Genomic DNA, 25,848 nt, shown 5'->3' on the forward strand with positions numbered 1-25,848 from the left:
GCGAAATCTACCCTCACATACAACTTCTGTCATTTTGGGAACGTTTGAGTATCATGGCGGATCATTCAAAAGGAGCTCCATAACCAAGTCAAGTCAGGTGAGATGTTATTTCTACAGAACCGAATCCCAACCCAGTTGTCGGAGGATACATGCAAGGACGAGCAGGTCCGGACCAAACTCTAAGATGCTCCACAGAAACCCAACAGTCGCTCCAAGATCAAGCACTTGGTGACCACAGCGAGGAAACGCCGCCTTTTACCGGAGCGGGAACCTCGAACAGATCCCGACTCGGCCCGGACGGCCTTCTGCCTCCACCGGCCGCGGTAGAAAGACTGTAACATTGTAAAAAGTCACACTATCAAACCAACGAAACAAGACCATTTGAATCAGAAGGTTGGCGGTTTCACGCCCCGCATCTGCATCCGCATGGCGAGGAATCCCCGAGCGATACGGTGAGCCCCGAGTTAGCTCCTAGCACGGCGGCTCTTGTGTGAGTGTGAATCGGTGAATGTGATCCGGTGTGAGGAGCTCGAAAAGTTGAGACCACGAAGGTCAGAAGAACACTTACCCTGAGGACCTCTCGGCAGATGTAAGCGATCCAGTCCTCCTTCAGACAGTTCCCCTTCGTCTTTTTCACCAGGTCTGTCACTGAGCCGGCGCCGCAGTACTCCATCACCAACTGAACCACACACACACACACACACACACACACACACACATTCGATGACTACAAATGGAGTGCTTACAGAATTAGCGTGAGAAAGGCAGAGGAACAAACCCAGAGCTGGTGGTCCTGTCCAGCAGGACCTTTCTTGATGAAGGCGCCGTAATAAGTGGCGATGTTCCTGTGGTGCGAGTAACTCTTCAACATGTTGATCTCCAGCTTTATCTCCTCCTCTTCCTCCTGAAAGCGAGCGGGGAACGAACACGCAACGTGAAAGATCTGCATCTGACTGATGGTTCCGGAGCTTCCCGGTGGAGGTCCACCGCAGAGCTACGACTGTGCTCATCACATCCGAGATGAGGAACATCTGGAGGACCGTTTATTAATGCCGTCATTTTTAATTTAGCGTTTAACGTCCATTGGGAGACCGTCTGACCTCCAGGTGACCTTTCACCTTTCAGCCTGCGTCCTCGTCGAGGACGACACGTTGCAAACAGAGGAATATTTTTTTTAACCCTGGGATCCTATCCGGGGGATTCTCTTCATCGTACAACTTCTGAACCAATTGTGGACGTCAGAAGTGAGAGGACAGGAGAGGTAGAGGAGCTTGATGCGGCTGCGGATCAGAAAACAGGAAACAACTGAAAACACCACAAGGCCGAGGCGGAGGGTCGGACTGACAAGGCAGAGGGTGAACTTTCACCCCTAACCCAAACACAGTCTGCCGCATGTGTGTGTGTGTGTGTGTGTGTGTGTGTTAGAGAAGCAGGAGAAGAAAGAGAAAGGGAGGAAGGAGGGAGAGAACAAGCAAAGTATTTCCTGCCAAAAAAAACAAACTGAAAGAGAGGGATCGGTGGGAGGAGTTTGGCCTGGGGGGGGGGGGGGGGGGAGGGTTAAGGCTCCTGCTGCTGTTGCTGCTTCACCCACGGCGGCCGCTTTAGCTTCAATTATCAAATGGGTAAAAGGAGCGTGAGTCACAATGGGACGGCATCGGCGAAAACCAAATTTAATGGAACCGACCCAAAGTCAAAGTGCTCTTGGGTCATACTCATTAGCCAACGATGTTCTGGATTGAGCAGGTGTTTCATTCTTACTTGATCCATACCGCGCTCGGGGTCAATGGGGCGGAGCCTATCTCAGATGCCGGTCAGAGGGCCTCATATAGACAAACAGACGTTCACCCTCTCATTCGTTCCCCCCTGACACTTTACCCTCTGACCCCGGCCTTCTCTTGGCTGCCGGGCCTCATCTTCCATCACGAGCATCTCGACGGTCTATCGAGCAACCGCCCATCTTCTGACGCTTATGTTGCACTCCGGCTCGCGGTGGATGCCGGAGCCTATCCCGGCTGTTATCGGGCGAAAGGCGGGGTTCACCCTGGACTGGCCGCCAGTCAATCATATAAGGAGACAGACAAGCCTTCACTTACTCATTTGGGACAGTTTCTCCAATGTTTTTTTTTTGCATGTTTGGACTGCGGGAGGAAACCGGAGAACCCAGAAGAAACGCACGCCGACACGGGAGGTCCGCACAGAAAAGTCCTCTTGTTGGAATCGAACCGGAGTCCTTCGGGCTGTGAGGCCGGAGCTTCCAAAGAAATATACCGATGAGCTATTTCAGCAGCTCGTCACCTTCCGAAGCACGAGGATCTGAAGCTCTGCTGGCGTTTGGGTCGGAGTCGTGGTGATGCTCAGGTTAGACGTTTGGATTCACCCTGATGTTTTTCTTTGTAAAGGAACAGAGATCAGATCTGCCCTTTCCTCTGGGTTGCGAGGCCGTTGTTGGTCCCGAGGGAGTTTGGTTTCCTCTGGTTTCTTCATCACTCATTCATCCACCAGCTGTTTAATGTCCTCCAGTTTTCAGACCGCCAATGGGTTTCCGTGCCGGATTGATATTTGCGACTCGGCGAATTCCTGAATCCATGTTAAGATAATTTTTTCTGTCAAAATTCTGAGTTTTGGTAAAAATTCCCTTCTAAAGATTTGGGCAATTTAGACTGAAGGGATGAATTAAACCATTCAGGGAAAGAAATCAGCGCATAAAAAGTAAATCTGACAGTGTAAAAAGTAAATTTGATATCAGCAAAACAGCGGTTAGCTCCGCCCCCTCGCCGCCAGAAGGTCCCTGATTGGATTCCCACAGGGGTTCCTTCCTGTGTGGAGTCTCCATGTTCTCCCCGTGTCTGCGTGGGGTTCCTCAGGGTTCTCCGGGTTCCTCCCACGGTCCAAACACATGCAGGAGCTTCACTGGAGACCCTACATTGTCCAGACGTGTGAATGGTCGGACGTCTCCGGCCGGGATACGCGCCAGAACCCCTGAGAGCAGGATAAACGGCGTAGATGATGAATATAAGAATGACAGTGTTGCGTGTTCTCCCTGCTAAAAACGCTCAGTAAATTAATGAGGTGTATTTGAAATCGACAAACCACCAGCTTTCGTCAGAGCAGTATTAAAAGTCCCCGTTGACTGATGTCTGATGTTGAGCATTTACAGAACCCGGCTCCTCTCTTCTCCACAGAATACTTTCCGGGATCTTCCCACGACTTTATCACAAAGAATCCGCTCTGACAACCGGGGATGACACACCCTCGCAAGTATGTTCCCCTCCGTGGTCGCCGCCAGCCGAGGTATGTGCAGCCCCTGGCCCGAGGAGGACATTCTTACCGCTTGGAATGGAGGACACGTCGGTGTCTGAATAACACACTTACTTTGAAACTGGAAGATATGGTTTAAACAAAAAAATCCACCGCGGCAGTTATGGATTAAACACAGTCTGGGAGCAGAGAATCTGCACTGAGCGGAAGATTCGTTCGATCTGTCGCCCTTTTTGTTCAGCGAGATTCAATCCTCTCTTCCGGATCCTGGTGACGATGATCGGAACTGAAGGGAAAGTGTTGCGCGAGGGGGAAACGGTTCATCTGTTGCTCTCCGGGCGCTCCTGGATGCAAGAAGAAGAAGAAGAAGAAGAAGAAGAAGAAGAGGAACTGAGTGGGGTTTTACCTCTGTGACCTCCATGACTTTGATAGCTGCCATTTGTCCCGTCTTGACGTGACGACCCTGGAAGGAAACGCGACAGAAGAAGATTAGGTTAGACATTACAAGATTGGTCCCGATTTTAAAAAGAAATAAAAGACAAAATGCAAACAGCATGAATGAATTCTTATTCCTCCACATAGAGAAGGAGAGGATTTTTTTTTGCCAAGAACCTCCAGAAGAGAAATGTGACAGCCACTTAAAGGCAGGCGACGGTTTTGCGGTGGGTTTTGTGCAAAGAGCGAAACACGAGTCATACGTGTGTGAAGTTGTGGGTGGTAAGCCGACGAGAGGCTGAGCTGTGAGCCCGAGAAACCCAACCATTTCATACATAAACACGCGCATGGTATATAAATATATATATAATTACAACTTTTTAATGTAGAAAAAAATTACAGTGTGCGCTTTATTTCACAGGAATATCTGTTTCTGCTGCAGAAGGAGGCAAAGAGAGGGGACGAATCCCCGCAATGCAAAGGTAATATTCGCTCATTCACAGGAATATGTGACATACAAAGGGGGAAGAACGGAAATGACGATGCAGTCATTTATTCCTTGTCTTTAGCTTCCTAGCTTACATTGAGCGAGAAGTGGGGTCCATCACGGCAACATGTAGAAAACATACGACCACTCACCCTCTTATTCACACCTAAAATTTAACATGCCAACATTGACGCTTCGTAAAGAGAAATACAACCATCCACCCTCACGTTCACACATAATATACGGACGTACGACCATTCATGCTGTGAAATGAACATGAATTTTGAACATGAATTATGAATAAGTCATTTATCTTCTACAAAATATGTAAGACCCACATAGCTAACCATTGTGAGCGCTGCAACCTGTGTGTGTGTGTCTCCTCAGAAAAACACCGCACAGCACATTTCCTGCAAATCCCAGGGTTGTGATGTCACCGTCAATACTTGCGGACGTGCCCATGATTGCACATTTCCATTTTATGGGAGCCGCACTTCGAAAGAACACGACAGGATGCGAAATGAGAAGGGGAGCGGGGACGAGGGGCGGCGAGGGAGGCGGCGGACGGGCGGCGAGCGCATTCGGGCGAAAAAAGGGGAAAATTGAAAACCCTGTCGCGATTGTGAAAGCTGACAAAAGACTGGAAAAACTACTCCATGAGCCTTTAAGCTGAGATTTGTGTCAAAGCCCGAAGCACACGCGTGTGGAATAGACCAGTACTGCGCTCCATTACTGGGGGAATAAAAGTCTCCGAGCAGAAAAGAAACCAAAGCAGATGAGGATATGAGAGAACAAGAATGTTTCAATATCTACATGGTGACGTCTGACAAACACAACTTTCAAGGCTTTATTTTACTTGACAGAAAAATAGATTGCGTGACTTAGCGGGGCATGGAGAGCCAGGGAGTCAAGTACAAGGTATAATGGAGTACATGCATATTGGTTATAAATCACAAACTTGGTTCGCTGAGGACGCTGAGTACTCTGGGACGGCACTCAAGAGGACGACCAAGAAAACACCCGACCGCCCGGAAAAATACCAAAGGAGCTTCGCGGCATAACAATAGAAAAGGAAATCAAAACGGAGCATGGCTCGGCTCCGTTGATCCCTCTGAAGGGGTTCGGCCCACTCGTGTATCTCCACCCACAGGGTACCGGCGTGAACGGGCTGTTCTAGGCCCGTTCTGGACCCTCGGGCGCCGGAGGCCGTGCAGGGATGGGAAAGGTGCCTGGATTATTCGGGCTGCGGTCTTTACCGTCCCGCTGCAGATGCTCGCGGTCCTTGGTAGCGGTGCTCTCGTGGAGAAGCTCCTGGGGAGACCTCAGGAAACGCGGCCCCGCTGTGGGTAACGTGATATGTCCGAGTGAGGTCATCACTCAAGAGCGCGTTCAGCTGCTCGTGCTGCTCAATACCGGCAGGTCAAGAGTTTGGATCGCGATGTCCACAATTGCATCTTTTGTCTTGGGTGTCGAGGGTGAGCCCTTTACACCACGTCACCGAGCTCACCACTTCATTCCACAACACCCCCGGTGCTCAACACATGACCGCGGTGTCATCGGCGAATGCTAATGGTGTTTCTCTGCGTAAAGCAAAGCAGTTGCACGAAGACAATGCGGGGCGAAAGGAACATGTCCTTGCGGACCACTGGCGCTCACAATAGCTTCCTTAAAGATCAGATGTCCTATCGGCCAGCTGCAGGGTTTGGGGGGGGGGGGTCTAAGTGTATAACAGTGTGTGTGTGTGAGGGTCTGAGTGTGTGAGGTAGAGCTTAATTGGTCAGTGTGGCGCAACGGGTCCAAGACATCCTTGCTCTTCGGGGTAATTCGCGGGACGGCGGGAAAAGACGACACCCGCAGATCTGTCGGAGTAGAAAGCGTATGGTGGAGTCCCCGGTGACTCAGGTGCGTCGCCGCAAATGTAGGCCAGAGACACTCTCTGAAAACCCTTCATGACGAGTGGAGCCGAGGCAACCGATGTGTAGTTGTTAAGGGCTATTTTTAGAGTCTGTGATAATAGCTGTTGTTAGGAAGCTGCAGGGACAGCAGCATGGGTGAGTGACAGCTAGACGACGGCGGGGAGAACAGCAGCCGTTTCCATGGCAGAGATCCTGAGAGCCTCAGCCGGTTTGAGGGTTGACTTTCCTCAGGACCTTCTATGCATCTGCTGATGATGACCTTAACGGGGAGGTCCTGGCAGATGACATGTTAATGGACTGAAGAGGGCGGATATTGTACTTCTGGAGGCCATGAAACAATTTCATTCAGCTGCTCAGGCAACGATTAAGTGGTGTCGGTTATTTCCATGAGTAATTCCCTATGACAGGTGACGTAACGTCGATGTTGCGACCGACAGAAAGCCCACCGTGGCCTTCCATGTTTTGTTTGTATTCAGTCAGTGACAGTGCCTCTTACTTCTGAGTGATTTCCATATTCTCCATTTTGCTGGTTTGTGTTTTACCTCATTTCCTGATCTCCATGAAAGGAAATGCGAGCGTGACATGTAAGGTCACTACTTTGATTTGGGTGCTTTCTGATCAGCCGGACCGGAGCCGGGGCTTCTATGCAGGTGCAGAAGTATCACCTCGCAGGTTCCGCATTTGAGGATTTGTTTGACGCCTTGGAGATATGAAACATTGCCGTTTTGTCTGTTCTAGAGATATTTACATACCTGTGATTTTTAGACGGCAAGGTCTGCACTGTGGTGAAAGTCACAAACGATAACAAGTGTAGTAGCCGAGTCTGCTAAACACTGATGACGGCTTTTGTGTTAGCCCACGCTGGGGGGACGGCGGCGGCTAGCAAAGCACCGCACTTAACTCCTGCGGCAATTCACAAAGGCCTGCACTTCAGCGCTGTGAACGCTGACGTCTTGAAAATAAATCGATCCCATAATTTTCACGTTAGAGGGAAAGCGAACGAGACAAAAACTCATCTGGAACATTTATCTGAGTCGCTATCAAAGCGTTGGAGTGGTCTATTGATCCCCGTCTCACAAAGCAGCAGGGTGAGGCCAGCTATCATCAATGGCTGAAACATCACAGGGTCCTGCAGCGAGCGGGTCTGCGGAGCCACCGCACACAGCAAAGTACGTCTCGCTGAAAACACTGGAAATGCAATTCACTTTGCAGTATCTCGCCGGCTCATCCGTGTGACTCTGATCCGATCTGACGGGTTGATATAAATGCAGTCTTTGCACGATTTTCTGAATAAAATACAAAGCATACTGACGTGGAGTCGTTCGAGGTGAGACCCCGCCGCTCGTTCGCCGCGCGTTGCCTCTTTGCTTCTCAGGCTTAACTCAACCCAACCTACAAGATCTAAAGACTAAACATCGTCTTTAGTCAGGATGCAGCCGTGACGAAAAGGACGTCCCCCTACGCGGACGTCTGGTTTCCATCGAACGCAAAGTCACCCCAAAATATGATGCCCATGGATGTGGACACCAGGCGGTTCCATCAGATGTCAGCCATTGCAGGGGTAAAGGAACTCCTCAGTCATTTCGTCTTCTCCTTTGGACCGCTCCCTTCAGCGGCCCCAGCCAATCACCTGCCTCCATCATGCCACGCAACTTCCTGCCTTCTTCCCTCTGGTCTTCCTCTAGACCTCCTCCAACATCAGCATCCTTCTACCCGGATCTTCTCCATCCTGCAATCTACCATGTGCCGTCCCTCTGATGGACTCCTTCCTGATCCTCTCCATCCTCCTCACTCCCAAAGAGGAAACTCCACACCTCCATCTCTACCTCCTGTCTTCTCCTCATCTATCTCTTTCCCACCTCCTCACATGTTTCTCCCCCTCTTCTCCGGCTTCTCTGTTGTTCTACAACACGAGTAGATTCGCCGTTAGCCGCCGCTCGCCAAAGCCGAGGCACCGAGCCAGTGTTCCTTCCGACTGGCCGTCTGACGAGAGCGAGCTCGTAACCTTGACGGACTGGATCCGTTTTTTTTTTTTTTTTTGTTTTACGACTCAAGTCGGCGACACCTTGTTTTTTTTAGTCTTTATCACATAATTAGTTTAGTGGGTGACGGTAAAGTAACACGGAAACTTTATTAGCTCAAGTGCCGTGACACGTTCCTCTGAGTCACCGAGGGGCGGGAGGGGGTTCTTCTGAGTCAATAAATTATACTGCGGGGAAAAAAAAAATAAAATAAATGTGACCAAAACTCAATCTCAATCTTCATCTTTTCTCCATACCGAGCACGGCTGAGCGGGCGGAGCCGTCCTCGGGGAGCCGGTTTGATCTCTTTTCTCAGAAGAAACGGACTGGAACTGTCCTTCAGCGAGATACACAAACCTTAATGAGACGGTCGCCACCTTCCAGCGGCCTCCGGAGGGCGTGTTCGATCGAGCCCGGGAGATGAAGGGGCTCTGGAAGTCCACGTGCAAACGAGCAACAATAAGGGAACTATGACCTCCGCTTCATCTCGGCGGCCGCTCGACGTTATATATTGACACGTTCCGAATACCGTCTGGATGTGACCGAGTCACGGATTTGAATAGATTGATCTGAGGCTGGAAATGAAAGCGACAGGAACGTGCTAACTTGCAAAAAGAGGCAAGACCTTTAAGACCAGACCAACCTTTGGGTTTAATTAAGAGGGCTGCACATTTCTACTGAATTCGCAGATACCGTTCCTTCATGTTGACTCACAGTTGAATGTACAGCATATATAAAATACAACATATAAACCCAGCTTACATGCACAATCTGAGAAGACCTGAGTGCATCAACTTGACAGTTTTCTAGTGTTTTTTTTTTTAGCTTTGTGACCGGAGCCCGGATCGGAGTTCCCGGCGAGCGGGACGAGTGTTTGACACCCACGTTGCCACCGCTTTCTTGCTCCACTGAACGCCACGGGAAGTCTTCCCTACCTGAGGCTATCAGACTTTTTAATTCCTCTTCCCTCAGCTGCAGGGAATCTTCAAATCTTTGTACTTAAGACCTTAAAACACTTGATAGCCTTAACCTTGACACTTTGTATATTATTGTATTTCTTATTCTCCTTCCTTCCTACTATTATCTATTATTGTTATGTTTTTGCTTGAAACTCTGGCACAACAATTTCCTTCGGGATAAATAAAGTTGGGATAAATAAAGTTGTTCTCATCTCATCATCTCATCATCTTTACATCATCGTGTAAAGAGAGAGGGACGCGCCGCCGCTAGTTAGCCTGGAGAAAATCACGATAAAACACAAGCGAGGTGCGCGTGTCATGGGGAGACGGAGAAGCTGTTGTCGGTGAGATACGGTGTTGGAGAGCGTCGTCTCTGAGAAGACATTTACGGGGATTCGGAGCAGCAGAGGGCGAGAACGTGGACGGACGAGGCGTCGGAAGAGGCGTTCAAAGCCGGTCGGTTTCACTCCGACATAAAGTGTGGCAAAGTTACATTTAAGCATTGAGAACCAGATGAAAATCTCCTCCACCCCCCGCCGGCGTCTTCAGCCCATCTTCGAGGTAACTACACTTATTATACTCGACTTAAATAGTACATTATTCTTATTTAAAAAAAGCATGTAACAAAACCAGGGGGCCGGAACACATTCACAGCGTTTAAATTCATTTTAATGGGGAAATGTAATTAAATTTACGAGCAAATTTACAAGCTCGGTCACGGAACGAATTTAACTCCCCAGTCAAGGTTTCACTGTAAGTGGGAGTATTTGGACCAACAATAATGGTTATTGAAGGAGCTGCTGAGCCAGCAGCTGTGCATCAGACACCCTCACAGTTACATCTTCCATTGGACAGCACGCGTCCGGCCTTCATTTTGAACGCGAGATGTCCCGTGTCTGCACGGCTGACCCCTTATTCATCCCAGCCTCGGTTTCTGTCCGTTTCCATAATCGCACAGAAGTGTGGCGCTGCAGCAGCCGCTGGCCGGACTGCCATAAATAAGGATATGGCCTTCCTGTCTCCTCCGACTCCACGGTCTAACAGCACCGCCACCGCAACTAACAAATGTGACATGCTCTGCTCTGAGCAGGGCTTATTAACAATATGAATAACTGACACACACACACACACACACACACACACACACACACACGCACGCGCGCGCACACACACACACACACACGCACACACACGCTTAAAGGGCTGCTCTCCACCAGAATTAATTGGAGAAAGCTTGTGCACTTTTTGACACCACCGTCCAGCGGATCTCATCTCGCCATAATAAAATAAATATATTCAGATACAAATGTCTTTTCTATTGCTTCTGTCACACACACACACACACACACACACACACACACACACACACATACACATACCAGAGTGTACTACTAAAAATAATGTGCCAGCAGAAAGGTTACGCTAATGTATTCATGCAGGTTTATGAGAAACAATACGGATTTGAATTCTAGAAGCAGGATGACAAACGACAGGAACAATCAGATGGTAACTTCCTGCCGGGCTGCAGATCTCGGTCTCAGCTCTCGCTCCAAGTGCGGGACTCCTCACGGTCAGAGAACACCCCCCGCCCCCGGACGTGAACTCTATATGTACTCTATAAGTGACATACGCTTGCCTGGGTCGCATAAGTGTATGCTGCTATTTAAAGGCTTCTATGCATATGTAGGTTTACAGAAGCGCAACATCGGGTCTTCTGCAAGTCCTTGCTGACTTGCTAAAGTCAGTGCAACAGAACAGGCTGGAGAAAACCGGTGAGGTCGAACACAAAAAGTTCTGCGTCTCTATGCTTTCCATGCCCTTTACAAATGCAAAGAACGACAAGACCCTTCACGATGAGCAGATCGAGGAAGTAGGCCTAGTTGTCGACCTCCATCTCCAGCAAGGGCACCGAATGTCTAAAGAAACTATGCAACGTCAAGGAAAGCAGTGAGGAAGATGGTGAACATCTGGAGGAGCAAAGGGATCACCTTGAATCTCAAGCTTAGGCTACTTCATGCAAGGGCGACCCAATGGACCCCATGGACACAAAGATGGGCTAATATGTGGGCAATGGACAAAACCAGAGGTCAGATCCCCTAAAGAAGCTGAAGCTGCGTTTTTTTTTTGGACGTGTTGGACCAGATAACAAAATCATCGCAGTCAAGGATAATGGTGAAGGCAGGAGAGGCTCCCTGGAGGGCTCAAGGACATCAGAGAAATGACAGCGTTGAGTCTGGCAGAGCTGGTCAGCGCAGCAGGAGACAGGAAGGAACAGCGGCGGGCGGCGGGAACCACAGCATTGCGTACTGCGACACCTGACTAAGAAGAAGACAACGGTGCACATATTGGACATGACCATGCAGCTCTCTTCTTAAGAGTCTAGAAATGCAACAACAAAAACAAGTATGAGACAAACTAAGGCCTCTGATTTTTGACGGATCCTTTGTGTACAAGCTGTATAGTCGTTAGCTCGGAGTTGCTAATGGTTTAAGCCATTGCATGTTCCAAGAATGCTATTGGGGGGGGCAAAACGGCCGGATTGAGATTGTTTGGACATGGACAGAGGAGGAATGGAGAAGATCTGGGTAGAAGGTTGAAGCTGCCGGGCAGGAGGTCTGGAGGACGGGGGAGCAGGGTGGTGTGAAGTAGGAAGATGCTGAGAATCGGGTTAGATGGAGGGACCAAAGACAAGAAGAAGATGGTCTAAGAATGCAAGCCATGAAATGGCCTAGCCTTGAAAAACACATGACAGGTTGGTACTTTGAGACCCTTCCCAATGCGGGGCAATGTGTGTGTGTGTGTGTGTGTGTGTGTATGCCCAGCTCTCCACTTCTACTCCCCTCCCCGCTGCTGCTTTCCTGGTGAAAAAAAAAAAAAAAAAAAATCAAATGGCATGGCTGTAAATATGTGGTCTTCTGCCAGCAGCCCCCAGCTTGTTGACAAAGAAGACGCACAAAGGGAGATATGCATTGTTTCCCGCGGTCGCTAACAGCCAGGGAAAACCCACGGACACCGCAGAGCCACAACACACAGGACGCTTTAAACCTACGCAGAATTGGAGATACACAAAGTCACACGGGTAGACACGCCAGGCCAACGGATAAAGTGATAGATGAGCGTTAGTGGAACTCTACCAGGTGGGATTTATTCTGTGCCAATTTAACTTTATGGTCATCTGGAGGCTCTTTGTGCTCACAACGCATTCTTACTTCAGGACACTAGTTGCCATAGCGGCGGCTTTTTAGGTTGGTGACGTCTGGTTGGCCGATGCTGTGTTGGAGGCCCCGGTCTTTGCGCCGTTCAGCACAAATCATGCCTCATCTGTCCCGATACTTTAGCGCAGTGACCACGTTGCTGACAAAGCCCGACTTTCCGTTTTGCCACTTCATGACGCCGACTGGTTCCAAGTGACTTTTCTTCTCCGTCCTGTGCGAGGATGCTTCTGGAGGGCAGATCTCTGGATAAAAGAGAGCTCAGCTGGTGCATGTCAAGGCGACGAGCCCAGTCGGCGGTTCTGCCCTGGTTCAGGGCGGCCTTCTCCACATCCCCGAGTACGTCCGTCAACCCAAATGGCGACAGAGGATTTCAACTGAGCGTCCACAAACTCTGACCCTGCCGTGACCAAAAGTTGTATGCCCTCGAGTGCCGCCAGAAGGTATCTTTGTTGTCTCTGGAAAATCGACACCATTTTTCACCGCGTTCTCTTATGCCTTCATTGAGAACATAATGACCTTCTCCTTCACCTGCTGGTTCCGTTCCATTACCCAACACGACAGGAATCGCACCGTCTTGGTCGGCATCAAAATAACTGGCTAACCCCTCAGACCTCTCTCCCACTTCGATTACAGTCAAATATTAAAACCAGCCAAAAGATCCTTGCAGATCAGTCCCACGTCTTACACCCGGCCTTCGACTCCGTTGCCCCGCCTGCAAAACCCAGAAGAGAAGGGCAACTTTCGGCCCCAGAGTCGTTCAACTCCTCATTTCCAGCAAACCCTTCATTGCCGTGCCAGCCCAAATCATTTATTTATATTTATTATGTAAAAGGCAGAGCAGACCCATCTACAATTTGTGCAATTTTGAACACTAAACACTAAAATAACACATCCTAGATCTGAATGGGTGAAATATTCTTATTGAATAGTTTGTTCTTTATATAGTTGAATGTGCTGACAACAAATTCACACAAAAATGATCAATGGAAATCAAATGTATGAACCTGTGGGGGTCTGGATCTTTGGATTTGATCCAACATGGATGTAATGTCTTTGAAACAAGTCAAAATTAATCAGTGTTGTTTCCTTAGTGGACAGTTTGATTTCAATTTGATCTGATGATTGTTTAAGTGTTCCCTTTATTTTTTTGAGCAGGATATATTATTCTTTTTATTTTTATTTTTTTATTATTATTTATTCATTTTTATTATATTCTTGATATCCACAATCCTGATGTTGCTACCCTATGTGCCCCCCAGTTGCCCCTCGGAGAAAAATAAAGTTTTTCTGATTCTGAATCACATCTAAAACATCTGTTTCCAACCCTATGGAGCACTTTGATGAAACGCATTTTATCATTTATTTATTATTATTGTTATTTATTATGGATTATTATTATATATCATTATTAACATATTATTATTATTATCACACACACATAGACAGCATAAAAGCGCTCGGTAGCACTGATAATGTTTACACCTGAACAGATGTAAACAAATCAACAAGCGCCTTTTCCTGAGCCAATGAGCAAACCGATCCATGATTCTGCACAGAACCTAGAAGTTGCTTTATATGGTATCAAACGAAAGAGAGGTGGAAAAAGGAGAAAGAGGAAAATCAATGGCGATCTCGCTCAAGGTGACAACAGTTGCAGTGGATTTGAATGTGAGCGTTCTGCCGCTCCGGGGTAATCGGCTCCCGGCCCCACGGGAGGACGCTTTCCTCTCCTCTCTCCAGTCCGCAACCATCTCTCCCCCTCTTCCTTCCTCCCTTCCTCTCTGTCTCTCTGCCTTTCACCTCTGCCTTCCTTCCTCAGCCCCCCTCCAAACTCTCTCCCTGCTAAATGTGCCTCGTCCCAACTCTCGTTTTCTTGTTTTCTCAACTTTTTCAAGAACAATCACAGCGGCAGCGGCGGCGGCGGCAGCAGCAGCGGGGTCACTCCACTGCGCTGGCGACGCTTCCTGTTTGTATCTATTTTTTTTTTTTTCCCCCCCAGCCGCCCTCTCTTTATAAAAAGGTGTTATTTAAAATGACTTTCTAACACAAGGCTCTCACATGCGGCAGAAGGCGAGAAATCCGATGTGAAAAAACAGCCGCAGCTGAAAAAAGAAGCCACCTTTATTGTGTTAAAGCTGGATTTAGTTTTATTTTCTTTTTAAACTCAGGGGATTGGCTAACATAAGAAAGGTATGGATGACGACACACGTGACTAGAAAAGGGAAGTTCAGCTGCTGAAACCTGAAACATTTGAGGAAGTTGAGCTGATTCAACTGTGGATTTGTCCAACAGCTGTTCCATGGCGTTCAGTGACAGGACGACGGTGAAAAAGCAAGCTCCTACAACCTCTCGCTGTCACAGGTTTTAGCCCCGGACGCTTCTGATTCCAGCTTTCTCTGAACTGAATCCGCAAGCAACGAATCGGCACCGCCGGCGGCGCAGGGACTGGGCGAGGGCCCGCAGTTTTAACATTCACACAGCAAACACACCAGAGAAGTGGCTTGCAGAGGAGGGAAGTTCCTTTTTGCAAACAGGGAAACGCCCTGTTTGCATATGCGTGTGAGTGTGTGTGTGTGTGTGTGTGTGTGCACGCCTGTGTGTTTGCGTGAAAATGATGACTAGATGAGGAGTGAGGGGGAGCGTGCAATGCATGCCTCACGGTGACGCAGTGCCATACAGCCCGTCCAACTGTTTGTTGCAAGAGGCTGAAATTACTACCGATACATATAAATGAGATCTACGCGTCCTGGTGCAAAATAATAAAAAAAAAAAAAAAAAAACAAACAAAAAAAAAACAAATGGCAAAAATAGAAACGCCCAGACATTCCAGTTGCACAGTCACATTTCGGGCGAGGAATTTTCAAGGGGCCACAAAACTTCTGCAGGCGTACTATGACCATATGACTATTATAGCTGCACATAATGCGTCTTTTAATACTAATATGCCCGTGTGTGTGTGTGTGTGTGTGTGTGTGTGTCTTGCATCTATTCCACAATTATAATTTGGTCTTTGTGAGCGTTACTGTTGCAGCCATGAGCCATTTCAAACACACTTGGGGTGAAAGGGAGAAGATGCCTGCAGGCCGAACACCGGGCCTCCCGTGTTTCTGTAAAAGAAGCTCAAGAGCTTCACTTCTATTTTAACCATGAACATCTTACGGCTCCACAGGTGTTTGTTTACATTTAGCCACCAACTCTACAGACGAGGGGCTTTAGAGAGTTGTTACAACCACCTTTTTAAATTTTTTTTAATTTCTTTATCTTATTGTACTGAATTAATCCCTTTCAGGAAATTAATTCTCTACATTTAACCCATCATGAACGAACCGTGAGCCGTCTGGCAGCGCCATGGGAGCAGTTCGGGGTTCGGTGTCGTGCTCAACAACACTTCGACACGCTAGGAGGAGGTAGAAATCGAACCAGGGATGTTCGGTTCCGCTGCGACACGCCGCCCCAAAAAGGTTCGTCGAACCCGAGCCACCTGGATAAAAAACAGGAATCCTACCCACGAGACAAAGTACATCAGACAAAGTCATGTAATTGGGGGTCTTTCCTTGTCTCTCTTATTCTTGTTTTTCCCAGCCCGCACACATTTTTGTTTTTGTTCTATTTTTATTTTTACATTTTTGTTCTATTTTTGTTTATTTTATCTATTGCTATTTATTTTTGTCACTTTGCCTTTGCATTTTTCACTCTCAATGTTCCTTGATGTTGCTCATTTTTAACCCTTGTTGTTCCTATTTATTCATGGATGTCTTGCTATCTTCTGTCATCTGACATTCCATTTATATTTATTCTATTTTTTTTTTCCCTAAATTGTCCTGATGTGAGAGCGAATGCTCATATGTCTCTATGTGTGTCCCTGTTAAGCGGTACAGATGATGAATGAATATAATAAAGTAGCCAATCAGAGGTCCATGCATACCTTCTACGGAATTAGGAAATGAAAGTCGGGCACCCTGTTTTGATTGAATTCACGGCTGACAATTCTAGACGAAAGCGGAAACGAGGAACTGGACCAGAGGTCCCAGCACAGTGACCTCCGCACTGGTTCGATTTGTGACGGGAAGAAATCCTACTTCCTCCTGCGTGGAGCTTCTTCGCCATGAGAGAAAGAACGCGAGCTACAATAGGGAGCTTTGTCAGTGTGAAGGACATCGCAAGGAGCAGCTTTCAAAAGAAACAAATGCAAGCTATGTACCAGGATGCGTTTCACATCAGAAGACACGGCGAAGAACAACTTGAAAGCATCTTTCGAAAAGTGGCGAGGTAAAGCGCGGCAGCCATTACGGCCGCCTTTCCCTTTTTACATCAGCGACAGAGCGGCATCTTCTTCAGGGTGGAACGGTTAGCGCTGTGAATGTAACTTTGGCTTCGCCTTTCCTCTGCAATTAGAGGTCACTTTCTTTGTTAAGGGAAGGAAAAAGGACAAAAAAACAGTCCGAGTTGGAAGAAAACGCCCTCGACCTGTTGTGAATCTTATCTCCGTGCCTGTCCTACATCTGCACTGAGGATCCTTTCTCCTCTGACTTTTCCATTCCTGGGGCAACTCGGATAAAAAAGGCCTAATTGTTTCTCCGGTTGTTTCTGCTCTGGAACTCTTACAAATGTGTCTGAGCATCATGACTGCGAGCAGAAGTACATCCCGGCAGAGGGTGACGGGTCTCACCTGGCCCCCGCGTCACCTCAGTGCTAGGATACCAATAACAAGGAGAAAACACACCGTGCAGACGACGGGGCCCGACGGACACGACGCCATGTGACGGCTAATTGGACTGGTACTCGCCAGACGGGTCCGTCCGCAAAGTGCCACCTTTGGCTCGCGCCGTTCGGTGAGTCATGGCACGTTTGACGCTGAAAATCAACTCCCGGTGTTGGACAAAGGTCAGATGTTGGGCTTCAGTTCAGAGCAGAACTAAGCAGGAGCAGATCCCACAAAACAAGACCACTGGTTTGAAGCCCAGCGCACACAGACACGGGGGGGGCGGCATCTAAAGCACTCGGTTCTTCGATCTTCCGTCGCCGGAGACGCACCCTCGCAATTCTGCATCGCACATGTCAAATCAAAAATGGACGTAGCCACGTTTAGCGACAAGCTAACTTTTTGTTCAATGACGTTTACATGAAATGAAAGATTCCTGGCCTAGATTGAGATCGGGGGGTTGTTTGAGGCACCGCTCTAATCCAGGAAGTGGAGACGAAACACCAAAACCCTACACTCTGAATAAACCCCGAACCCATGGTGACTCCAGACGCGTCAGCTTCCTCCGTCCCACACAGCGGAATTTTCCCCGTCACGCCTCGTGCACCCTCTGCCCTCATTCGGTCGGTGGCGTCGTGCGCTCCAAGCTGATACCAGACTGGATCCCTGAGCCTGGAACCCTCCGCGACTAGAACCCTGCTCCAGCCCGGAACCCAGCTCGCTGTCACCGGCGGCCCCGGATGGAGGGGTTAATGTGGGCGCCACGGACACGGACGTCTGTTAATCGGGGAGATCGGCATCAGCCAGAGGGGGTGAAGAATTAGCACAGATGCTGTGTCAGCATCCTCTGTATTTACGTCAATCAACAAGCAAGTGTTTTGTTAAGGGGAATCGGGTGAGGGAGGGTGTGTGTGTGTGTGTGTGTGCAGAATAAGTCATTGTTCTCCAGGCCCTGTTCCTGTTCTGGTTCTCATGACGAGGCCAGCTGTACAGCTGAAAAAAATCGCGCAAACAGACGTGCTCTGAGAAGGTCTGTGCTCAACATGACATGTAAGACCTTCTCCAGATTCCCTAAAAATCAGAAGATACCCATGTAGCTCCCCTGCACTATCCTGCACGGCCGATCAGATGAACCTCACTTCCCTTTCAGCTTGGGCATCTGTTGGTTTCTAATAGTTTTACCTCAGACTGCAGAAGACGGAGCGCCCAGCAGCCGCCCCCTTCTCGCTCCTGCACACCAGTATCTTCAGCACCTTCAGCAACAGCCACGTTCCAGTCCTGGTGTAGTTCTGGAGCCAGGGTCGAAAAAGGCCCCCCTTTGGTTCTTTTCTGCTTATTTTCCCCTTTTAACTCCAAACAATCAAGGTTCTGTTTCCGCCAACGGATCCACAGCTAAGTTTAACAAATTCCCTGAAGGCGCGGTTTAAATATTCAAACACACAACACCGGTTATTACGGATTCTTGGTAAACCAGGTTTACCTTGAAGGCCGCTTCACCCCGAAACTCTGGAACTGCCCGGCGCGGACGAACCTATACATTTCATTGTTGCGCAAAAGTGCCTTTTTAAACGCCTCATCGTGCATTTCTTCGGCCGTCGGAGACGAAAACTATCTGTGTCATCGCTGTAAGTCACGGTGAGCGAGGCCGCATTCCATTCATCCACGTCTTGAGTGCCGAACTTGTTAAGGAATCAATGAAAATGAGTCATAGGATTAGATTTCTATCCCTGGCGGAGTCTGAGCCAACACAGCCTCACTGTCCTCCTCCGCTTTTGCAACATTTCCTCTTTCAGGAAGTTGCAATAGAGGCACACACACACACACACACACACGCACGCACACACACACACACACGATTCAACCATGAACATCTAACTTCAACGTTAAATTAAACCCAAACCTTGAAACCGTAAAAACCGCTGGACGCTCACACACTGCAATATTTAGCTCATATAGGCGTCGAACCAACACGGTGAGAAGACCTTCACTGCCCGGGAGTCCCACCTGGACATGTGTATGGCCTTGAATTGTCCAGAGATGTGAATGGTCGGATGTGTCCCCGAGACGGAGGGCGCCCACGGCGAGACCCGCCTCTCGGCCAATCACGGCCGCAGCCCCACCCTGGCTGTAGATCGGGGTGAGACGATCCGGCGCGGCGGGAAAAGACACGTGAAACCGTCTTCCACTTTGGCCGGAGGCCAGTCCGGATCACCTTCTGTGTGAACACGTCCTTTGTCCCGCCTCCGCGGCGTGCCAGGCGCTGCCACATTATCACCACCACATGAAGACAGCCGATCATTAGGACGTCAGGCCGTTTCACTTTTCTGACAATACAAGCAGTAATTAGTGTTGGAAAGAAAGACGCCGGGATCCAACAATGTGAGAGTCAGCAGAGCGCAAAACCCAAATAATGTAGTACAATGTGAAAAATGCGGCGCGTCTCGTACTTTCAAGTCAAGGAGGTTTATGTGCTCGGGTTTCACTGGATTCTGGGTTAAATCACAAAATAACAAGGCTGATACAATTCAGCACACAGTCTACCGAGTCTAAAATACAGACAATGCTGCAACATGTTTTTACAGCTAGTTTTTAACAAAACCATCGTTTTTGAGAGAGAGTCAACACCGAAACCACATGCGGATTTCATCTGAGAGTCCCGCTTTCTTCGGGCCCTCAGATGCACAATTGTGGCATAATGAGCTGTCTAGAGTTTCCATCGGCCGGTCAATTTGCTTCGGAAAACAAACAAACAAACAGACAGGCAGGCAGACAGGCGGGCGGACGGCCTCCTGGCAGCATGACCTTATCGTCGTATCACAGGTCAGAATGTTAGGGGGTTGTTTCGGACCCAAAAACAGCCGTTTCAGGCCCGAAGACACGGGACTAGCGTTAGCGACGTGCGCTACCTAGCGGCAATTTATTGGATTTCACTCAAGACATTCTGGACCGTAATCTCGACCGAGATAGCGCGGGTCAACAGCGCCAGATGTACAAGTTGGGTCCAGAAAACAAGATGTGAGGCGTACAACTCAACAGATAGGCCGATGCTAGCCGTGCTAAGCGTGCTAATTGGACGGGATATTGCCCAAAAAATGAACATGAATAAATCACTGTCAAACTTCTTGGGTCATGGCGGGTGCTTAAGGACCCTCTACTCAGAATACAGAATCGCTTTATTCGCCGAGTAATTTTACAAGGAATTTGCGAAACGGACAACACGTAACAGGCAATAAATAAATTGTGAGCGAAATCAGGGCGATCGTGATTGGTGGTGCAAAATGGCAAGTTGTGCAAAGCAGTGCAAAGTAGTGCAACACAGGGGTTGGGACAGCGTCAATGGGGGGCCGGGGCATTACTGGTGAGCATTACTGGTCAACTGCTAAACCTTCTAGCGGTACCTTTTGCTCGCTCAAAGCGATCTCAGGCAAAACTGTTCTCAGTTCTACTACCACAGTGGTGGAACAAACTTCCGGAAGCAACAAGACTAGCATCATCTCCCTCAACCTTCAAGAAACAGGTAAAAACTCTTCTCTTTCAGGACTTTTTACTGCGCTGATGCTTGAGCTGCCCCAGATCAGGTTAAGCACCAAGTTAGGCTATACAGTATGTGTGTGTACGTTTGTGTACGTCTTTGTCAAAAAAAAAAACAAAAAAAAAAACTCTCACTAACCCAAGCTTACTGCTCTGTATATTTCCTGTGCATCTTGTACTTGCAAGCGTTATTTGCAGTCCTTATGTCCTCTATTGTAAGTCGCTTTGGATAAAAGCGTCTGCCAAATGTAATGTAATGTAATGTAATGTAATGGTGAGACTGCCGATGGGAAGAAACTGTTTTTGTGGCGGGTAGTTTTGGTCCTGATGGACCGCAAAAACCGGGCCGTACGATAATGTCGCTCGGATTCCGCCATGGCTCCCTCGCCCTGCGACATCATCTCGAATCTCAAGTGGAGGTTTTTTAACCCTTGATATGACTAAGTCTTACCCCACGGCCAGGGCCCAGTCTGTTTACACTAGAGATTAACTGTTAGCGCCGTTGCGGCCCGCGGAGCATACATACCCCATATCAGGAAGACCATTGTCATGGATACCATCAGATTGTGTAACTTTAATAACCGGCACTGGCTGGGGAGTCACGGTATTCATGGAGACATGGTAGAGTAAGCTAGCTCCAGAAGCTAACGCCAGGCTGGATGGATCCAAATTGTCCAAAATGACAGGAAGCGGCCGTACAGAGGAGGCTTGTGGTGTTTGTAAACAGATGGTGCAGCTCTGTGCAAACACCTACCGAAGAAGACCTCTGCGAGGTCACCGGTGGATGTTATGCAGAAGCCTTCTGACCGGCCAAGGCTATTCACACGCCACATCGTGGCGGCGCTGAGACGTCCTCCGCTCGCTCAGAGGCAGCCTGTAGACACAGCACGTGCTTGGCCTGCTCTCTTATCTCCGGAGGCTTCAACTTTGCTTTGGACTGGTAACGTCAACCAATCAGTGAAACGTCGGACTTATCAGCTAAAGCTAAAACGCAGTAGAACGCAAACATCTCAATTTCAAGAAACCAGACGTCACCCCCGGCAGCGAGGAGATTGAGAAGCTCTCACATCTGTACGACGGAGAAACCCGGAGGAAACCGAAGACGGCGGTCGGAGAAGGTCAAAGCATCTGAAGAACAAGCATGGCTGTCGGGAACGACGTCAGCGGAGTTTAGCGAGGCCTCAAAACCATCTCTGGTCGTGAAGAACCCCGCGCTGCAGAGCCCCAGATGTGGGTGAAGAACCTGAACTAGTTCTTCAACAGAAGAACCTGGCGGTAAAAGCCGTGTCTACGTGTCCAACCCCTGCCTTCGCCGTCTTTGCACTAGCTCCTGGACCAAAGTGGTCGTCCCACTTCCGCAGGAGCATCAAAACAAGGGAGGCCATCCCCAGGTGGGACGATCATCCATGAAGAAGAAGGATCCTCACACCTCTGCCAGCACTGGAGAGCACCTTGAGCGAGGAGCCTCTCCACCCGGACTGGGCGGAAAAGAGGCTTTGACAACTGAGGATTCCCAGCGGACCCCGAACGCACCGTCCAGGAAGGGAACCCGGGTTTCCACTCAGGCAGCGAAAAGCGTCTGTCTTCATAAACCACTTTCCCATCTTCACCACATCACCGAGGGGTTTCTCTCCACCTCCACCTCCACCACACTGCTGCTTTTTCTCCTTCCCAACATTTGTCAACACATCCGTTGTCTACACCGCCATCTGGAATACTTCCTTGCAGAGTTCCTTATCTTCACCACATGGAGAGCAACGTGGAGTTTGCAGGAACACATCTGCGACTGGAATTTATTCATATCTAATTTTCTTTTTTTATCATGCATGCATTTATTTATTGATATATTTATAAAATGTAATTGTTTATTTATTTATTTGTTTCAATTTGTTTAAAACCACGCGCGTTGGAGAAAAATCTAGCAAAACGTAGCTGAAACATCGGGGCTTCGGACGTGATGGATGCGTCACGAGGCCCCTCGCGAACACACGACATCACCGCAAACCGCATGTGTGTGTGTGCACACGCCCAGAAAAAGGTTGAGAAGAAAGGGGAAGTTTGTGAGAGGTCAGGACTTTTTGAAAACTAAAATAAAAACTGAGGTGCAGATGCTGAGGGCTGGTCCTTTCTTCTTCTCAGAAGAATAAGCCGCAGGATGAATCGGGCCGACAACGCCTACGTCGTTGAACCGTTTCAGAAATACGTTCAAACCGAGAAGGATCTCCTCACCTTGTACACCTGCCCGTAGGTCCCATTGCCGACCACCTCCACCAGCTCGAAGATCCCCGCCGGGTCCTGCAGGAAAGACCAACACAAACATCTAGAAGATCCGTCTTAGAGGTCATGGGAGTGAGCCGTGGCCCGAGAGCTCGCGGTTTGGACGATCGATAAGTAAAGGAGGCCCTGGGTTGGGCGCTGAGATGCTGGAGATGGAGTTAAATTAGATGTTGGAGTGGTGGAGATACAGTTTGACAGTTCTTATCGCTGCTCTCAGGCCGGATGTGAGCTTCTCAGATCAGATCAGTCAGCAGAAACTCTCCCCGGTCAGATGTTTGTGGCTTGTGGAGAACCAATGCAGGAGATGAGATGTTCAAAGCAGCAACCCCCCCCCTGCAGAGACCTTCCCCCCCCTCCATTGACTTGTGACCCAGTTCGAAACGGTGAAAACACGCGTGAAAACAAGCAACTCCTTGAGCTCGACCCGCACGGCGGCGTCTGCAGAGGAGGAGCGGCGGCCTCCCGGGAAGCAGCTTCTGGAGGACAGGAAAGTTTGAAGCGCGTTTCCAAAACATCTCGGCAAGTTGGACCAAAGGAGCGCTCACCCTGAGGGAGGCCAGGTCGATGCTGTCCAAACTCCGGGTGGTGTTTTCCCTCGACATGGCTGAAGGTGACGGCGTCAGCGGGTCGATCCGGACCTTCTGCTCCGTGGACTCACCGCTCCACCTCTGCTGGCCATTCTCAAGTTTGGTCGCGCTGTTTGGTCGAGCTGGAAAAGATGAGATGCACCGTTTCCGGTTGGGCCCTCCACAATAAAAGCATCTAACGGGTTTCTTGATTTGCACAGAAAGTAACACTCTCTAGATTTATCTGTTTCTTCGCTTTCCGGAATGCTACAGGTCGCATAAAGTTCTAGTAGTTCTACATTGTTCTTCCTCGTGTTTAGTCGTCGGTTGTTGTTTTATTTAGCCACTCAAACTACTTCCGAGCTTTTGTTTTGTTAAGTCTCCACCCCCCCCCCCTGAGCTTCCGGCCGCTGTCGCTACATATAGCTTGACGACGCAAGTTTGCTCCAGAAGTGAAATCTCCTTCCTCCTCATCCTCTCCGGAGATCTTCTGCAGCTCCGAGATCTAAAAATGCAACGAGAACCTAGTGGAGAACCGTCAGGAAGTGATGAAACACAGATACTGACGCTTGAAAGTTTGCGTGCGTGAAAAGCGGCTCACATTCACACTCATTTCCTGAGTGGTGCCTGATATTTACATGAAAGAAAAGGAAGGAAGGAAGAAACAAACAAAGTAAACTTTTTCGCCATATTTACCTGCACGTGTCTCATTTGTTTTTCTAGGGACTCTTATTTTGCAGGTAAAGCCACCAGACTCATTATGATGCTGAATATTAATTCATTTATTCTCCTTTCCGCCTGATCACACAGAGGTCAGGCTCACTGCACGGGTTTAGGGGTGCCGCCGCCGCCGGGTCCCCCAGCCCGTCCCAGCCAGTCACCCTCTCGTTCTCAGCTGAAGTCCTCTATTGGTTAGTCCTCTGGTTAGAAGAGAATCAATATTCAACCCAGAAACAGCCCCCTTTCACCCCTGGCGTCTTCGGCCTGTGTGGCTTCACCTCTTCGACCTTTGCAAGTCAAAGTGTCCAACCTGGTTCCTGCTGGAGGCTCTCATACCTGATGTTACCGCATATTCATTCATTCATTCATTATCGGTGTCGCTTATCCTGTACTCGGGGTCGGGGGGGCTGCAGCTTATCTCGTCTGGGATTGGCTGAGAGGCGGGGTTCACCAATCACAGGGCCGCTTATAGAGACACACAACCATTCACTCTGTCATGAGAGAAAGGAGCTCAACAGTCTGATCTCCTGATTCAGCACTAGATTGTGTGGCGGGACAGGGGTGTGCGTGTGCTTGTGTGTGTGAGTGTGTGTGTGTGTGTGTGGGACGGGGTCATCCTACACTTCCTGTTGTTAGCAAGGGTATGAGACAGCAACAGAACGATGGCTAATGACAACTCTTACCCCCTCTAGATGTTTTGTGTGTGTGTGTGTGTGTGTGTGTGTGTGTGTGTGTGTGTGTGTGTGTGTGTGTGTGTATGTGTGTGAGAGAGAGATAGAGCGAGTATGTGAAAGTGACAAATCAGAGTGCGAGTGAAGGAACTGGTAGCAGAGATTGTTGTGTTTCTGTTTGTGTATGTGTGTGTGTGTATGTGTGTGGATTTGGGTGTGTGTACAGTGGATAATGCTCTCTCTGTGGTCTGACACAGTAGTCCTGTTCAAACCGGGGTCAGCTGCCTACACATACACACAAACACACACACACACACACACACACACACACACACACACACACACACACACTCATACACACATAAAAATTCATTTTTGGAAACATATCAACCAAAATTCTTCACTTATGTTAACCACTTCCCTGGGCTTCCAACAACTCTCCCTCCCTCTCAATCACACACACACACACACACACACACACATCGTTGACCAAACCCAAACCTGTCCAATCAGTGAACTCGATGCACCAGAGATGTCCGTGTCCTTGGTACTGTCTGCAGTGGCCGGAGGAGCTCTGGACGCTCTGACTTCGGCCTCCACCGGACCGACAGCATCCGTCCTGAAGGACCTGCAGAAGGTTGATGGAGAGGAAACAAACACTCTTTCCCGTCACTGTTGTGGACCGACGGCTCTAATTTTGCAGAACTGGGTGTCTTGCGATGATGCAGCGACAAAGCAGAGGGAGAAGCCGTCATCTCAGACGGCGTTTGGAAAGCTGATTCAAAAAGGAGACCGAATGCCGCACGTTGTCCATTCATCCATTCATTTGTTCATTTTGTATCTATACTTGCACTCGGGTCGTAGGGGTGCCGTAGCTTAGAGGCGAGGTTCACCCCGGAGTGTTCCATCACAGAGACGCGCAGAGTATTCGTTTATTTACCTGTAAAAACGCGCTTCACCAATGTGACGTTTCTCCTTCTTGCTGTGAACATACAACCCGCTGCTGCAATTAAAACCTTACACCGTCGCTGTTCACTGTTGTAAATACTATACTTTCACCATTTGCACCTCACAGACCTGCACGTTACTG

At 48.9% G+C, this 25,848-nt stretch overlaps 1 protein-coding gene across 4 annotated transcripts in view; it reads right to left on the minus strand.

Moving 5' to 3' along the window:
• Window positions 1-23,480, minus strand: part of LOC147215771 (mitogen-activated protein kinase kinase kinase kinase 4) — a 58,890-nt gene extending 35,410 nt beyond the window's left edge. For all 4 annotated transcript variants that reach the window (XM_086178693.1, XM_086178694.1, XM_086178695.1 and 1 more), the window contains exons 1-5: window positions 23,347-23,480; window positions 22,754-22,819; window positions 3,665-3,721; window positions 779-904; window positions 569-679 (exon numbers count right to left, since the gene is read on the minus strand). In XM_086178693.1, the coding sequence (XP_086034819.1) occupies window positions 569-679; window positions 779-904; window positions 3,665-3,721; window positions 22,754-22,819; window positions 23,347-23,403 (417 nt within the window). In that variant the 5' untranslated portion in view covers window positions 23,404-23,480. The remainder of the gene's footprint in view (window positions 1-568; window positions 680-778; window positions 905-3,664; window positions 3,722-22,753; window positions 22,820-23,346) is intronic.
• Window positions 23,481-25,848: the final 2,368 nt, after the last annotated feature.

Source organism: Fistularia commersonii, chromosome 31, assembly GCF_037954325.1.
Source record: "Fistularia commersonii isolate RoL2024-O1a breed Wild chromosome 31, RoL_Fcom_v1.0, whole genome shotgun sequence".
Taxonomy (NCBI): Eukaryota; Metazoa; Chordata; class Actinopteri; order Syngnathiformes; family Fistulariidae; genus Fistularia; species Fistularia commersonii.